Source organism: Mesocricetus auratus, unplaced genomic scaffold, assembly GCF_017639785.1.
Source record: "Mesocricetus auratus isolate SY011 unplaced genomic scaffold, BCM_Maur_2.0 Super-Scaffold_100021, whole genome shotgun sequence".
Lineage (NCBI taxonomy): Eukaryota > Metazoa > Chordata > Mammalia > Rodentia > Cricetidae > Mesocricetus > Mesocricetus auratus.
In genome coordinates, this window is record NW_024429202.1 from 29,157,406 (window position 1) to 29,176,142 (window position 18,737).

General features: G+C 40.7%; 1 protein-coding gene across 1 annotated transcript in view; it reads right to left on the bottom strand.

Annotated features, from left to right (window-relative positions):
* The window catches only part of Tmem131 (transmembrane protein 131), a 145,808-nt gene that overhangs the window by 60,097 nt on the left and 66,974 nt on the right, over positions 1-18,737 (bottom strand). The window contains exon 5 of the mRNA XM_040729655.1: positions 3,154-3,277. Within this exon, the coding sequence (XP_040585589.1) occupies positions 3,154-3,277 (124 nt within the window). The remainder of the gene's footprint in view (positions 1-3,153; positions 3,278-18,737) is intronic.

Here is an 18,737-nt window from a genome sequence, read left to right on the forward strand (position 1 = left end):
TTCCTCTGTTCTCACCCTCTCATTCTTCACTAGTACAGCTACCTACAATTTACTTTGGCTCTTACTTACATACCAAAACCCAGAGGCCTTTGTTTTTCATAAAATGGTGCATCCTCTGCTTTTCTTACAGAGGAACATACTATGTATACTGTTTCCTAGCAACAGACACAGGCTTCATTCTTCATTTGTACAATACCCCACACTAGCATATGTGCCCAATTCCCAACAGTATGAGTGGATATCAGAGTATAACCTAAAATGGAATAAATATTTAGGCTTCTATACCTAATTAAAAATCATTATTAATGCTCACAATAGACTTGAACACATGAGGCTATTGTAAAGAATAATTGGCTTAAATATTTATATTTTATCTATAGACTGAAACATTATTTTTATTAATTCTGTTTGCCTGAAAATTTAACTGAAATATAACTATAGAACTTAATCTTTTAAATAATTGTTCTTTTTCTCTAGTTCCTATTGGTTGGTTAATATAGAGATGGTAGTGGGTCATAATAAAAAACTTCATGAGTTATAAGAAACATTTTCCCACCCAAAGAAATAAGATGTGCTAGGGGATTCTGACAGTGTCCATACCAGAAGGGTGTGCTCTCCTGGGTATATGAAACACGTTTCATTTCCCCTCAGTGGCCTTTACTATAGGTATAAAACTGAGGAGGTGGGGAAATGAGGTCACTCCACCTGTCTCTCCCCGCCCGTCACTCCTGAGTCTCTGCAGTTTGTCTTACAATGGGAAGAAAAGGAAAAGCTCAAAGGACAAGAGGAAAGAAAAGACCGCATCAATTTTGACCACTTTCTTAAAGCCAAACCTAAGGTGTCTACAGCTAGACTGTGACAGATGCCATGACAGTCATTGCTCAGTTCCACTTCCTGGAATTGATTGTGACTGCATACATAATATCTTTTCAAGAATTTACAGAAAATATATTCTCTTTACATAAAGTTCAGCAGAAATATCCTCTGGGAGGGAGTCTAGGTCAGAAGTGTCAAACTGGCAGTGTAAAGCTTATGCTGTGTAGTCTACCCTGTCTTTCTAAAATTCAACTCATTTCCAATGTGGGAAAATTGGGACACACATAAAGATTCCTATTTCTGACTTGCCTTGAAAATCAGAACTGCACAGCGCCTCCAACTCCCACAAGTTGGCCAAGTAAAGCCATGCTGGAGCTGCTCTCGTTAGATGGATTTCATGCTCCCAACACCCCTGCCGCTGGGCTGTTTACTTCATCCAACAACAGTTACAACTCTTGGTCTAGACTCTATTGGATGATGTAAAGGGATGAAAACTGTGCCCTCAGCCCAGGTGAGCTTGAAACACTTAGAAACAGCAAAGAATCAATTAGCAAAGTGAGTCAACAAATTATAAACTATTCATTTATTTATATATAGCACAATCAAGCCACTAGTTTGGGGCTGTTTCCATTTTTCCTTGCCTTCCAATCTGCACACTGGGGGGGGGAGAGGAGAGAGAGAAAAAGAGAGAGAGAGAGAGAGAGAGAGAGAGAGAGAGAGAGAGAGAGAGAGAGAGAGAGAGAGAGAGAGAGAGAGAGAGAGAGAGAGAGAGAGAGAGGTGTTGTAATGTGTATAACATTTGCTATGGCAAGTGTAAGGCAAATCACTAGGCAGAGTCATAGAAGGCTCTGGTAAGTTACTCATAACCAAGGCAAAAACCTCTGAGACACACCTCTTTATATACAGGGATCTTCGTCAGTATTAGAATTTTGTTATTTGTCTTGAGACCACTGATACATTAATAAAAAATGTGAAATATCTTTTAGGTATAAACAAAGAATAACTCAAGGGAAATTTAAGAAATACTTTAAGAATGGGGATATTTTCCATGAGTATTACAAAGAAATTAAACTTTTATTATCAAGAGCAATATGCTGACTTTCAAACCTTTATTTTGAAAATACTTCCAAAACATGGGGGGGAAGAAAAAAAAAACCTACACCATAGCCATTTTTTAATCCTAGAAGCTGCTAACAAAAACACACAATGAAACAGAATTTTAGGAGAAATGTAAAACCCTGAACAACTAATATGAAGTTAACCAGTAGTTTATATATATCTTATGTGTTAGAAAACATGTTGCTCATTTTCTTAGTCACAGCCCTTCAATAGTTAACAAAACCCTGTGAAGATGAAATTAGAATCTATTCATTTACTTTCTCCTTATTTTCATGGATTTCCCATTCATTATTTTGGAAGCCTACACATTAAAACTTAATGTATCTTCTAACTAAAGAAAAAAAAAACCAAAACTTACTTCAGTTCCATTTTCTGTGATTTTGATCAGAAAGGGTCTTCCTTGAATAACAGTTTCACATCTTTCTACTGACATCATCAGTAAAAACTTGGAGGATGCAGTGGTACACAGAACTCAACCACGACTGAGACGATGGTGACTATGGTGACCATGGCTGTCTATTATAAAAGGGACTTTGCCGGTGTACTCAGGTCAGCTGACCATCTTGGTGGTCCTGACCCAATGTCATGAGTTTACTTCTCTAGTGGCAGATGCAGCAGCCAGGGAAATAAGAAGCACGAGGAGGGAATGACATTACTGTTGCTGGCTTACAAAAATAGAGGAACCCATGAGGGCAGCAAGCTAGGTGAGGGCCTGGTCAACAAGAAAATGGGGGCTTCCATTCTGCAACCAAAAATGAGTTAATTCCACTGAAGACTTGAATAAGTACAGAGAGGTGCATTTCCTTGCAGAGGCTCCAGGCAAGGAAGGACTGAGTCCAGGTCAGCTTAATTCTTAGAATACACTGAGCAATCAAACTGCTCCTCAGTGAGCACTAGCTTAAGCCATCAAGCTTTGGCTGACTCACCAACAGCAACAGAACCTTCACTCAGGGCTGAGGACCTGCTGTTGTTAACAACTGGCCACGAGAAGGCTGAGTTTCAGAGTGCTTAGGGCTTTCAGAGTGCAGTTACTGTTACTTGCTGAGGAAAAACAATGCCCATTTAAAGATAGAGATTATAATTCTAATGAAACGGGACAAACTGGCATCTGAGAAAGCAGGGAAACACTAGAAACAGATTTTATCTATAGCAAAATAAAGTTAATAAAATGCAGAACTTCAATTTCAAATGAGAGATAATTTTTGTGGAGAAACTTACCCTATTTTGAAAAAATGATGCATGGAAATGTGATGTTGTCGCAGATATTGATACTAAAGTAATAGTTTCTTCAGAACTAGGATTATGTAAATAGACTTTTTCCATTTTTGGCATTCCAACTGGCCTGCAAAAGTAAAAAGTAAATGTCAGAAATAATTCAAATATACCTATAGCTTTTAGGATAATCAGAAGTTGTTTAAAAGTCAAACAAAAATTATTAGGTAAATTCATATGCAAATACAGTAAAATAGTAAAATACATTTAGTCGCTCAACAAAATATCTGAGTGTCATTCTGTGTTACACACTGAGTCCAGTGCTACAATTCAATGAAACAAGTTTGAGCCAAATGATGACTACAATCTGGTGAGGAAGCCAGCCTGGGAATGTGATCTGACCCTTTCCTCTCTACAACACCATCCTGCCTCTCTGTTAACTGTGAACTTTCCTCAAGTTCCAGAGACACAAACAAACTTAGTGGCAAGATTCTATGAAGAGATCTTATGAATCAGGGACTTCTGCTATTCTTGTTCAACAGAGGACACTGGAATGGGGGGGGGGGCAGCTTCAGTAATTTGTTCAAATTCATTCTTTGAACCTGAATTTGCATCTAGCCCATGAACTAACCCTAGCAAACTGCCTCCTCTCAAGGGAACAATAGGAAATACATACTCAACGGCTCATTTTAATGTTCCCCTTGACGTTCCTTAAAATCAAACTCTTATTATGAGTTTAACTGGTACTTCTCAGCTAATCTCACTGTGTATTCTCCTAGCTTCTAAAGCATCACAGAAATCTTTTCTTCAGGACTCTCTAATAATCTCATTGGCACTGGTCCTATTTCCCTGACAAGATTATTAGCATTTCAAATATGGAAGACACTCCATGTACTTACTCTACATGGCCGATATCCTTCAGTACTGTAGTTGGCATGCATAGGCACACACATGAACATGCTTGCTGGCTTTGTTTCCTCGCCTTCTTTCAGTATTAAAATGCCCTTCAAATCTGATGGTTTCAACCCAAGGAAAAAACTAACAGGGTTTCCACAATCCAGACTTCCACTTGAGTCAGGCTGTGAAGGACCACAGTTCTTTTGAAGGCTTCCCTGTCCTCTAGGCCAAACTCATTTTCTGATTCAGACCTAACTTTCATCTACAAGATGCTTTTCCCCTGTAACTCTCTTCCAGGCCACACTTCTTGAAATCTTGTTTTACAATTCAAATTCAATGTCTGTGTATAAACCTCAAATCGTAAGCAGTTGAAACACAGGCAGAAATGTGCTTTGCACTTACATCAAGTGTATATCATAGAAGATTTATCCCTACCCTTTCTTCAATTCAGTTCTCTAATTCTAATTTATTATTTGGGAAAATTTATAAACCAAAGAATAGTTTGCTAATTTTCACTAGTTCAAGAAAATGAATTAGGGGCTTTATGTTCCTTTAAAGGTGATAATTATATTAGAACACACAGGCTAGTCTTGTTCCTCCCAACTCATACTCCCCAAACAATGTTAAAATTTATAAGCTAGAGAGAGGTAATTCCACAATGGGTCAAAATGTAGAGAACAACTGACCTTGGAGTGCCCAACCCTAATGGACACATTTAGAAAACACAACCCCTACAAAAAAGGTTCAAGGAATTTAGCAAAAGAGTGGGTGGGAAAATTATAAGGACCAGAGGTCCAGGACACCTGCTGTGAGATACTGTCTTCTATATACATATGACAAGGATGTTACACTGATGAAATCTCAATAATATGGCTGCCCAAACAAAACCAGCATAATGACTGTATTAATTGGCATGCCAACATAGATGGGGAAATCCCACCCCCTGGAAGAAGAGCTACAGCAATTAATGGGTGCCAAGAGGGAGATCAGTCTTCTCCATGGTTGAACCCTTTGAATCACTATCCAATTTCAAATGGTCAATTCTAAGCACATACACATATGCACAACACTAAATGAACTCTGCAGGTTGTATTTACACATATGTGATATATGTATCTCAATAAACATGAAAGACATCATGAATTTGAGAGGGCATAGAGGAGGAGCAGCAAGAGTTGGAAGGAGAGATGGAAAGATGGAAATAATGTAAATACAGCACTCATGTATGAAATTTTTAAAAATTAAAAATATTCTAAGAAATACTGAAAAACAAACAAATTCCGGTAAGAAATCTTTGTGGGGGGGTTGGGGAGGACAGAAGGCTGCCTGAACTGGCAGATAGGAAGGGTGAAGGACAAAGTGCAGCCAGAACTGACAATCAGAGAGTATGTGGCACTGGAGGTTGTCTGGACTGAAGCAAAGAGCAATGCCTTAACCAAGTGCAGAAAGGCTTATGGCTGCTGTCTTACAGTCTGTATTAGGGACAGAATGGCAAGCCCTGCTCCATGTTTCTTTTTTGTCAATTAAGAAGGGAGATGATCCCAAGGTGGAAAGCCCAACACACACACACAGACTTCCCTTTCATCAACATTTTACATGTAGATTTGGTGATGGGACCTGGGGCCAAGCCTGACACCTTGATTTCAATCCCCAGGACCCACATGGTAGAATGGGAGAGCCAGACATTCAAGTGGTCCTCTGATCTTCATATGTGTGTCCCCACACAAATAGAATTTAAAAGCAAGTTTTTGATATTGGAAAATGTGCTTCCTTCCTTCCTTCTTTCCTTCTTCCTTCCTTCCTTCCTTCCTTCCTTCCTTCCACTTCAGTTTTCTTTTAAGGGTATTTGGGATCAGAATGCTCTGGATCCTTATATGTCTGTGAATTTTAAGACAAGATCATCAATTTCTACAAAAAAGGGGGGCAGTTGAAATTCTGATAAAGTTTGTATTAAATCTATAGACTAAATTAGAGGTCTATGGTCTTAATTTGTGTATTCTAATCCATGGACATCTCTGAGATGGTTTACTATTTATTTAGTTCTCTTGTTTCTCTTAATCATGATTTTTAGCTTTCTGTAAAGTCTTACTGCTTCTGTTAAATTTATATTTAAGAGTTTTGTTCCCTTCAGTGCTGTTATAAATGGAATCTCTACCCCCCCCACCCCAGCTTTTGATGCAGGGTCTCTATTAATCTGACCTGCCTTTGAACTCATACTTCCCCTACCTGAGTGCTCAATTACAGGCACATGCTACTATATCTGGCCCAGTTTGTTTTTCTCTCTTTTCAAAAATTTTCCACTGTCACTGAACAAAAATATGGTTCATTCTTGCATTTTAGTCTTGCATTCATTACCTATTAAACTTACTACTTCTGTAGTGTTTATTTTTATATATTATATTTGGAGTGGATGTCTAGTCTATAGAATACAGAATACCTGCAAGTAGAGGTATTTGTTTCTTTTCCCATCTGGGTGCCATTTGATCCCCTCCTAATAAGAGTGAGTATCATGTTGAAGAAAGGTGACAAGAATCTAGTCTTGCTCTTGAAGCAGGGGACAGTTTCATACTTTCAGCATTCTGCATGACATCAACCTTGCACAGATCATCTTTGTTGGGTTGGAACATTCCTTTTGTTCTTGGCTTGTTGGGAATGACTACTATGGGAGTATTTCTTTAGCTACATTACTGATATGATCTAATGTATTCCTCTAGTCTCTTAGAATATACTGCTGGTAGTGAATGATTGTCCTTACGTATTAATGAGCTCTGTTTGTCACCACTTTATGGAGGACTTCTGAAACCATATTCAGAAGGATGGGTTGTTTACACTATGTGTTTGTTTTCTAACAGTATCTATCTGGTTTGGAATCTGGGCAATAAATGAAACAGACCACATTAAAAAGGCTCCAGCCTTCTATCATCTGGGCCACAGCTTGCTTTCTAGGAAGTTTTTGTTGGACTGACTCAAGTTGCTTGTTTTTTTCATACATGTATTCAAATTTTTTGTCTTTTGATTCTATTCATTTTTTCTACTTATTTCTATATGCTAAATATAAGTGAATGGGTATACGGCTGTGTTTCAACAGCTTTTGGGAGGCTACAGAAACAACTAACAGTGGGAGCAGGGAGACACATAGCAAGATGGCAATCCCTAAAGACTCAGGCCTCCGTAGTCCATGGGGGCACCACATCATCAGAACACAGAAATCCAGAAACTAGTTAATATGGCTTTCCTAGGAAAACATAAAGTAGTCGTACTGAAGCTGGCAGGAAAATTTGTGACCACTAACTATCCTCTGGCCAGGGCAGCACAATGAGCGGATTCTGGTAGAAACCAGAAATGAGGAAGGAAGTGAGAAGACTGGACTTCAGGGACAAAGTTTCCACTGTCCAGGGGGCTACTGGAGACACATTTCTATCTTGCCTGAATCTAGGAGACAACAGATGATAAAAATGTGGCTTAGACTAACTATACAGATAAAGATATTGTGTGGCATGTAGTACACTGGTATACAAAGCTAACAAATCATACAAGAATATTAGAATATTATTTCAACTTTCTTTTACACATTTGAAGTATCCTGAATTCTAAAAAAAAAAAAACCTGAACAATTAAGTTCAGAAGCAGAGAAACTAAGATCCTATTTAATGGTCTATACATGGACAGTGTAACTATTTATTAAGAGATTTAGAACTGGCCTTTAATCCCAGCACTTGGGAGGCAGAGGCAGGCAGATCTCTGTGAGTTCGAGGCCAGCCTGGTCTACAGAGGGAGTTTGAGGACAACCTCCAAAACAATTCAGAAAAACCCTGTCTCGAAATCCCCCCCCCCCAAAAAGAGATTTAGAACTGATCATACAAATTCAGGAGAGTGGCTATTTCTGGGAGACAATGGAATTGAACAAAGGGTATATAGTGCCCACTAGCACCCTATGTTGCAAGCTGTGTGGCGTAACACATACAAAATATGTGTATATCATGTACCTTCTATATATACTCTTCATTCAAAAAGTAAAATAGTGTTAAAGTAATGAAGGCATTCTGACTGAATCTTGTCTAACCATCCCTTTGTACTATGATGCAATGCCCCCATAACTAATCTGATTTTAAAAGTGTGCTAATAAATGTTATTTAACAATAAAATACCAGAGACGTCATTAGCTAACCATTATGATAAAGTACAGTTAATCGCCCAAGTAGAAACTACAATGTTTCCTTATTTGCTAACTTTTTCATTAGGGCTTGCTGATTTTTCTTCCTCTATCACTCTTTTTTTTTTTAAAGCAACATCCTTCAAATTTAGTAGTTGGTGGTAAGAATTTCATGTGCTCAACTTATTTCATCATTTCCAATTAATCATATTCTATATTATCTAAATGAAAATCCAATTTAAGACTTCTTACTTGTTCCTTTTGAAGCTTCATCTATAGTTGAATTTTGAATTCAATATTTTCTGTCATTTCTGGAATGGAGTAAGAGCATGTTCTTTGCATATTACCAAACAAGCACGCACACAGGCACACACTTTCTCTTACATAAATAATAACTCTTAACTGGCTTTCATAAACATTTAGTCAGTTGCCTTTTTAGGTTCTGACAATGGTTTGGCTGGCATCTGAGAGTTTCTTCAGGGCACTGGTGTGGAGCTTTACTGTGGATGAGGTCAGATCTAGTCTGGTACCCTGAGGCCTAACCCAAACCCTGCTTTCTGAGAGTGACAGAAGCTACCACCTTGTAAAAGCAGTATCATATGTATGAGAGACAAAGTCCCTCCAAGTTTCTCACTGAGGGCTGATGACCCTGTTTGATACCTTGCAGCTAGACACCCACAAAAATGAAGTGCTTCTGCTTTACACAGGGAAGTAAAATCATCTCACAGCTTATAGCCCAGCCATCAGGAGGAAGTGGCTTAACTGCGTCAACATGGTTTGGAACAGCCAAATATGATGCCCTTACTCCTCAAATCAAGGAGTGTCCTTCCCACTGAAATCGTCTCACCTGTGGTAGAGACTGGAACTCTATATTAACTGGGTCATGGACTCCCGATGGGGACACAGGATTGTGAACAATTAGAAAGCAGGAACAGACCCACCCGAGACTTCCAACTATGGTCATAACACAGCAAGGAGAAGCTGAGCAGTGTGGTACAGTATAAAAGTCTTTCCTCAGTGTTACAGGCATGCTAGTAGAACAGTGTGGAGAAATAAACACATTCTCCTGAAAGACCACCATGTGTACTTTTTCTTAAAAAAAAACAGTTGTTACTCTACAATTCAAGCAGACTGCAGGCTAAGAGGCTGTTAGTCATTTTCTCCTGAATTTGTTCTTGTCCAACTTTAGTACAACAATCTCATCTAAGATAAAAAGACAGGGTGAAAGATGGACAAGTACTTCAAGATCTCTCTTTTCTTTTCTTTTTTTTTTTTTTTTTTTTTTTTTTTTGGTTTTACGAGACAGGGTTTCTCTGTATTGTTTTGGAGGCTGTCGGTCCAGCCCGGCCTCGAACTCAGAGATCCGCCTGCCTCTGCCTCCCGAGTGCTGGGATTAAAGGTGTGTGCCACCACCTCCGGCAAGATCTCTTTCTTAAAGGTTGTGATAGCATGCTATATGGCAGGGTTCAAGGAGACAAGTGTGGCAGTTCCAGGAGCCTGGGAGCAGGGGGTAGATCAGAAGGTTTGATTTACAACTTTGCTGCGCCTGGCTTTGTCCTCTTCTTGAGGCACCAAGGAGGAAAGGTCCTGGGCCAATGAGTAGAGATAAACCCTTGCTGAGAGCAGGGTTATGAGCATCAGGAGTAATGAAGACAGAGAGAAGATGGCGGTAGGGGCACCAGCTGGCTACTGTAGGTTGTGCTTGTTCACATAAGACAGACTTTCTCAAGCTCTAGGCAGTCCCGCACCACAAGCAGAAAGAGGGTACCAATGCAGGAAGAGCCTTCCCTGTCCAGTCTGTCCTGAGAACTCTGGACCATGAAAAGTGAATGCTTGTCAACAGGCAGCACAGTCCTTCAGAATACTACATCACTACCCCAAGCTCAGTGGTTAAAGACAACAGCCACTGTACTACTTTCTAAGATGGGCTGGTTTATCTACTCAGGGTTTCACAAGACTTCTGCAAATTATTAGCAGGCTGGGTTCTCAGGCAGAATGCAAAGTCCACAGCTCATGCTGCTCCTACCACCCCTTCCAGCTCCTCTACTTGAAAACTAGCAAAAAGAAACTTTGTACTAAGTTCCCCTCCTTTAAATGTTCAACCAGCAGCTCCTGATTCTCAAGCTAGACTTGGAAGGCTCTGGGTCTAAGTCTGGCCCACCCAGACATCTCTCCATTTTAAAGGCCATGTGATTTAGAACCTTAGTTATAGCAATACTTGGATGAGTGTTTGACTGTAAAGTTAAGAGGTGCATATAGGTATATTAGAAGCCTGAAATTCTGCCTATCATTTTACAGTTCTGTCTACCACAAGCAGCATGTGTGATCTTGGCTAGACAAGTTGAATTTAAAAATAAAACTAAACAGATGCCCAGCCCCTTGCCAATGCTGGTCCTATTTGCTTCCATTATTGGCTGCTCCAGAGAAGTCAAAGGGAACACTGGGAGATATTTATAGATGAACACAGCTGAGGCATCAGACATTTGTTCTCTGTGCTTCAAGACCAGAACAAACGACTGTCCAGACTCTATATTGTCAAGTCTAGAGGAGTCTAAGGCTCCAAAGAATTGGGAGGAAACATCTAGGAAACAGAAAGGAGCTTGGAAAGTAAGCTGCAATTCTGTGGTCAGTGGCACACTTCCTATGTCACAGTAAGATGACACTTCAATGGCAGGAAACAGCTGCAGTGATGGTTTCCCAAACGCCCTCAACAAGCCTGATGAATGGTAATAATACAGCATGCTGTTCAACAGCCACAGGCAGGAAGCTGGTCCAAATCAGCTCAGCACTCCATATACTCAATCACCACAAAATCCTACAGTTCTCACAAACACATGTCATAAACCCTTGTGCGAATTAGAAGAGAAAAACAACTACAAGGCACTAAACAACCCTTGGAAAAAGGAGGCTCCTTGATTTTCCTGAAATACCAAAAGTAATGGAGAGAAATACCTTTCATACATTAAACTTATTTTGACAAGACATTTATTTCTGGCAACAATGTATTCAATGTACACATTAAAGCCAGTTAGTAATAATTTTAAACTGGAGATTTGAAGCCATTTTTTTCTGTACCAATAATTATATAAACCAAAGAATTCAGTGAACCAAATTTGTACCCCAAATATCTTTTAGTGTTTGCAATAAATGTTTAAAAGAAAGGTGTCATTATTGAAACAGAAAATATTTAAACACTGGCATAAATAATTTGGGTGAGGAGGGAGACAGTGAGGTCAGCAGTACCCAGATTGCTGTAGAGCATTACTTGGAAACTGGAAAGGAGAGGGAGAGAGGAAGGAGTATAATTAAACATCAAAGATAAATTTAATTTAAAAAAAAAGAAAGCCAAGAAAAGCTAATTGGGATCTGGAAGCATGGTTAGGAGTACTTGTTGGTCTTTCAGAGGACTTGGGTTCAGTTCTCAGCACCTAAACACTTAAATCATGGCTCATAACTGTCTGTGACTCCAGTTTCAGGGAATCCAGTGCCTTCTTCTGACTTCTTCAGGTACCGGACACACATGTGGTTCATATATGTAAAGGCAGGCAAAATACTAATAAATGTAAATCTTAAAAAAAGGACCATTGCCTTTTTTTAAGACCATCGATTTGATGTATGTTCTGTGAAATGAATATTAGAGGATAGGAGAGATGATCCCAGTCATTAGTACCAGGTTTCCTAGGAAGCAGCAAGGTAAGGTCTCACTACAGCCTCATGAAGGGCCTGACACTAGATGTCATGGGCAGTCACGAATGGAACTCCACTTCTAATATTAGATTGCTGGCTGTTTTCAAGCCCCACTGATCCCCCACTCCCCTCCTTCCTGCATCACATCTGAGCAAGGGGGCAAAAAATGAGCCTACACGCTCTCATGTTAATGAGAAGATCAAGAATCCACACTACACCACCATGGCTGCCTCTACCACCTAAACTGCAATACGATAAAAGTCAAGCCGCTCTCCCATCTTTTCTCTCTCTAACAAAGGTTTCTTAGAGTTGCTTGAGGGCCTGCTGTGGACTCTCCAGAAACTTCATTACGTTAGACAGATAGATGGCCCTTAACTTGTGATGGCTGGAATTATGTTTTCCCCTTTTAAACTTTACAGTGATGCAGAGGTTATGTGCATTCACTAGAAACTGTAATCTGATCCTGGATCTCTTTCTGGGCTACAGCTATGCAGGCTTAGCCTGTCGGGATGGTGGTCAGCCAGTCATGAGAGGACAGCTATCAATGTGCCCTGCACATAAACTTACTTCAGAGCACTGAGGTTCTCTGAGGCTTTTTTTTTTTTTTTTTTTTTTTTGGTAATTCAACTGCTCATTCAGTTCTTAAGCATGAACTCTGTACGTGGCAATGCTGCATCAAATGTCAAAATGCTGAACACAGAATGCTGGGGGCTGTGTGGCCAGTGTTTCTGGATAGAGGAGTGGAACAGATTCCATCAGATATTCAGCACACTGCAAAACAGACTTTGTGCTGGATAATTTTGCTTAAGTGTGAATCAATCTAAATGTTCTACGCACATTTAAGGAAGTGCTGGTTCAAGGGTATGATTCAGTGGTAGAGAATGTGCTTAGTGTATGCAAAATTCCAGCTTCAAACCCAAATCCCAAAGGGACTAAAAAGCAATACACAGAATACAGAAAAAGACAAAGGGAGGATATGTTACTCTGAGTATGTGTCTTACTTTGGGTTTCTTTTGCTGTGATGAAACACTATGACCAAAGCAACCTGCGGAGGGAAAGATTATTCAGCTCACACTTCCCCATCACAGTTCATCAAAATAAGTCAGGACGGGAACTCAAGCAGGGCAGGAACCTGGAGGCAGGAGCTGATGCAGAGGCCATGGAGAGGTGCTGCTTACTGTAAGGCTTGTTCCTCATGGCTTGTTCAGCCTGCTTTCTTACAGAAGCCAGGACCACCAGCCTAGGAGTGACACCACCCACAGTGAACTGGACCTCCTCCATCAATTATTAATTAGGAGAATGCCTTATAGGCTTGCCTACAGTAGCCTGATCTCATGGAGGCCTTTTCTTTATTGAGGTTCCCTTCTCTCAGATGACGTTAGCTTGGATTAAGTTGACATAAAACTATCCAGCATAGAGTACCAATTACATTTCCAAATCAATGACGCTTAAAACTTGTACTAGGTTAAGAGAGAACCATACATAAAAGATTACAACATAAACCACAATTTGGTGAATGTTGTGTGGAAAAAAAATACCAAATGCAGTGCTCACTCATGAAAAGTTTCAGCTTACAGAAGTGAACGTTCCTTGTGATATATTTCCTGTGACCACTTTAACAGGTTGGTGTACATTCCTGTCTGAGCACGTAGTTGAATGTCATGAAAGTAGTCATTATATACATAATTGTTGGGACAGGTAAAAAAAAATAAAAAAAATCATGTAATTATGTATCAATTGTTCACTAGCATGTTTAGCTCATTCCCATTTCATTGTGAAATGCTAGTTTGGTTACATTATGATTAAATACAATTGATTACTATCACTTTTTATGCAAGTGCTTCCATTTTTTTTTGAGACTAAACAGTATTCTTGAGGGGTTTTTTTTGAGTAAAACTAATTCTTATGATTTAAATACCACCTTCTTAGTTGCCCATATCCATTTTAAAGAACTCTTTTAAAGGCTAAAAAGTTGTATGATGTTGCTTTTTAATATATAAAAATAAATTATTTTTTCCATTTAGCCAAAAAGCCAAAAACCGCATCCTAAATCAAACAAGTATCTGCATGATGAACTTTTCATACCCTCTTGGGGTATGTATGCGTGTGAAAACATCAGTCTTGATATTCAAACCAATTTTTGGTGGTAATCCATTCCACTTCTGTGTGTCCAGGAAGATACCATGGAAACAGAGAAGGCAGTTTCTCCCGTATATGGCAGCTGTGAAGGCTTGTTTTACACAGTGGAGCTGAACTCTACTAAACAGGTCATCAGGGATCTAAGAAGTCAAGGCATCTATGGTGGTCTTCAATAGGAACAGCTGCCCAATGTATGACTTCCCTCTCTTGATGAAACCCTGACAAACTTAAGAATGGCTCCTAGCATTATGTACATTGATACACGCCTCTTGTACGGCTGCTTCAGGGACTGGACAATGAATCTAGCTGGGGTGACCACTACTCTATCCTGAGATAGTTTAGGTGAGAGAAACAGAAGCCAATGTCTCCCAGTGGAAGAAGGCTACAGAAGACAGGATGGTAGCAGCCATCAGGACTTATCTCATCCTTGCAGGGAAAAGGTCTTGGTAATGAGAGAATGAGAGAGTGAGCAAAGCTGAGAGACACGGGAGTCCTGGCAGCCATTAGTTAATATGGACCTGCCTGTCTGTGGTGGCAACTGAATCAGTCTCAGTTTTCCCTTAAGGAGTTTCAACTAGCGTTTTCTCAAACAATTATGGCACCGACTGAAACACAGGCATTCTGTACTTACTACTAATTTTCTTTTTCTATCAATAATGATAAGCTGGTTTTGTAGTGTCCTTATACATGGAAATGGCAGCTAGAGAGAACTCTCACACTCACATTGTGGAAGGAGAGAATCAAATCCTCACAAGTTGTCCTCTGACCTAAATACTGCTAACCCTGTTTAGCACCTAATTATCATTTGTTCTACCTTTTGATAGATTGTGAGAAACTGTTTTTAGGATGGCTGGAGAGATGGCTCAATGGTTAAGAACATTTATTTCTTTCAGAGGACTGGAGTTTGGTTTCTAGCAACCAATGCCAGACAGCTCACAACCACCTGTTAACTCCAGCTCCAGGGATCTGAGGTCTCTGAATTCCGTGGCACCTGCACTCATGTGCATATAGACAGACACACACACACTTAAAAGTAAAAATGCTTAAAAACACAAAAGGGGGAAGAGTTTCAAGGCATGTATAACATGACCAGAGTTAGAAAGACCACACTGACTTCAGGAAATTGTCCATAGCTTTCTACACACACGGTGTAAGGCATATAAAGCACCAGGACATGGGGGGGGGGTAATAGGATCAAATTTAAAAATTTTAAATACGCCAGGCGGTGGTGGCGCACACCTTTAATCCCAGCACTCGGGAGGCAGAGGCAGGAGGATCTCTGTGAGTTCGAGACCAGCCTGGTCTATAAGAGCTAGTTCCAGGACAGCCTCCAAAACCATAGAGAAACCCTGAAAAACCAAAAAAAAAAAAAAAAAAATTACACTTATGTGTGTGGGGGGGCAACTTTTAGGGGCCTATTCCAATTCCAAGAATATCAGGCTTGGTAATAAGTGCCTTTGCCCACTGAGCCATCTCCCTGGCCTCATGATCAAATTTAACGTTATAACACCATGGATCAAGAATCAGAAAATGCTACACAGGTAGCAATAGCCTGAGCCAAGAGCAGGTAGCTAAGCAGTGAGGCTTCTACGAGAGCACACACAGCTATGGTAGAACCCTTCTAGTAATGATGGGAGGGATGTGAGTGCAACCCAGAAGCCTCAGTGAGTGAGGAGGTGGGGACACCAGAGAGGGAATCACAGGCTAGGCTGGTGCCTGCAGCACGAAAGGGAAGGGAAGGGAGCTACAAGCAGTTTCAGATACGATAAATGTGTAGGCTGTGTGCTCAAAAGCCTGCAGGCAGAAAAGGAAGGCGCAGGAGGACAAGCGCCATATGTTCCAAGAAGACAAAACTAGTGCTGCTAACTGAAGGCCAACAGAGCAGTGTTGGCGCAAGTGAGCTGCCAGGGGCATGGGTCCTTGCCATTTTCCTGCTGTTAGACAAAGTGCCCTGGCTTTACCCTCTGACTAGCACTCCCCACTAATGACAGGGTGGAGTGGTGCCAATATGGAATCTAGCATGAAAGAGGGGGGCTTCTTTCCTGTGTCTAACAGTGGGGGAAATTCCTTCCCCAGAACTCCCTTAGACCTGTCCTCACACTCCTAGCTACACTGGGTCACGTCTACCTGTGAACTGACCCCAAACAACAATCGGAATGTTACAAGAAGGATTGATTCAGAACACCCTATGTACAGGGGTTTTTCCCAGTGTCCTGGGGGGCCATAGAGATTAATTAATTTTATCCTTTAGTCCCCAAGAAGTTAGAATTAAAAAGGGAACTCAGAGGACTCGATGTAAGTAGCCAGCTACACCTATAACTGCCTGTTTTGCAAGATGTACAGCTTTTCAGAGTAGCCTACACAAGCGCTTCTCAAGCCAAGTGCTTCAGATGAGCACAACAACATACAACTGTGAAGTAACAACAACTCAGGCTTTGCTTCCTCACAAATCCCTTTCAGCTCATAGCATAGGCTGTGGGCTCTGGGAGATCCCAAGGACCAGCCCAGGGCTTGGGAGACAATTACAGGCCCCTCAAAAAAAAATGGGAATGTTATAACTAATTTGAATAGACTTTGCTCCTGAGGCAAGGACACAGTCACTTTCCAAAGGTTTAACAACTGGAAAAAACAAAAAAACTGGACATATATTAATAAAACCAGAAGAGTAAGGGAGGGAGGGCTGGGGGAGCTGTCTACAGACAACAGGACCAAGTTCTGGGAGATATTCTACAGTGTGTTCTGATTTCAAACTTCTCACTTAGTACCCAATTAAGAAAAGCAGGAATGTCTGGAGGCAGAAAGAAAATAGATTAATGCAGGAAGAATTTCCATTAACTAACAAGATTTATGTTTCTAAAAGTGGGGGAAAACATGTAACTCTGAAAGAGGATGTGAACTCACACATTTGATTTCCTTTAGCAACTGGTTACTTCCTGAAGTCACTTAGTAGTAAGTTTCTGTAGTGAAAACATACCCTCAGTTTCTTGTCATGAAGCTATGTTTGAGTCTCAAAGAGCCTGGTCTCTAAAACTGCCAAACACAGTTTTTCAACCATGAGACCATCCATTTTCAGATACAAGAGTGCTAAATTCAGGGATCTTGATGTCTATACCCCTAGTGGCTGGGTGCTAATACCCAGGCTGGACTAAATTACAGTCCCCGGAACTCCTTTCCAGTGTATCTCTCATTTGAGAGCTGAAGACTACAGACACTCCGAGAATCTCTCCTGTGAGCTGGAGACAGCAAGACAGCCAGCAACTATTCTGTAGTATTCATGCCTTCCTCAAGCTACTGAAACACCAATGCAGGTGCTTCTGGGAGCCATTCTGCAGATCAACTGACTTAGGTCCAAAGGGAGTTCATCCTAGGTGGGTGTGCTAATCACACGGACAGTTTAGGCCTTTTTCTCTACCAACTGGACTTTCAATTGCTCTCTCTAGCTCAGGATTTCCTGCTGCCTGCCTGGAAAAGATCAGCAGTGTTCCTCACAGTTCCAGCTACTCACCATTTCTTCAATGAATGCTTACCCAGTTCCCACAACCATATGAGCCAAGCCTACCACATGCCCACACAGGCATTGCTAAACATACACTTCAGCACACACATTTAAGATCCCCAGCAGGTTCTAACTCTCCAAACAAACTCCACTATGTATGTTTCCCCATCTGTCCACAAAATACCTTATGTAACCCCAGTTCTATCTTTGTGTAATAAAACACATTTCTTTAATGTTCTTGGATTACACACAGAAATGTTTAAAATAATGGTAAAACAATGTCTTAGTTAATTTAAGAAAATGTAACAAAATGCCATACACTCACTTGGTGGATTGTAACCACCGGGAATGTCTCTCTGAGTTTCAGTGCCAGGAAATCTGAACATAGAACACCAGCACATTCTGGTTCTGGTGGTTTCTCTGTGGTTCACAGATGATGCCTCCTTGCTATACACTCACCTGGTACACAGGGCAGGGCAGCTATAAGAATATCCTGCTCGTGAGGATTCTGTCCCCTCCCCCCCAACAGCTACATCTTTTACAAAGAGTCTATTTTCCCATACCTGCAGTATGGATAATAAAAACCCAGAGACAGATATTGTGGTTCAAGCTGAAGATCAGAAAAGCAAAGCAGCCAGCCACTATGAGTTGTTCTCACCTCTACCAGAGCTCAGATCAAATGGGCGATCCTGTCCTCAGACTGCATCTCCAGACGGCACTGCTCTTCAGACTCACTGACTGCAGTGCTCTCCACCAAAACCCAGACTGCTCTGAGACTGCACTGAGCTCCTTATATTCTCTCTAGTGCTGAGATTAAAGGCATGAGCCTCTATGGCCTCTATGGCGGTGGCTAGCTTTGCATTCTGATATCCAGGCAAGCTTTATTAGATCATAAACAATATATCACCACACATGCCATCATATTCTCAATAAGATTTCAGCATGTAGTGGTGAACACTTCTCTGCTTTTGGAGCAGCACCAGAGATGGCTGGTAGGGATCATTTTCTTTCCTGATCTTCCTAATGGTGTCACTTGTCTTGTTCACCCTTTGCTGAAGTTCATCTGTCTTCCCACGGCTCTTCAGAAAGCTTACAAAGTTTCTCTTAGCCCATGAGTTTTCAGTTTCTCTATGACCAGCATCAGTCTCAATAAAAAAGTCCATCTGCTTCTTTTCCAGTTGACAATGATTTTACTATTCCCATCAGCTGCCTCAAGTT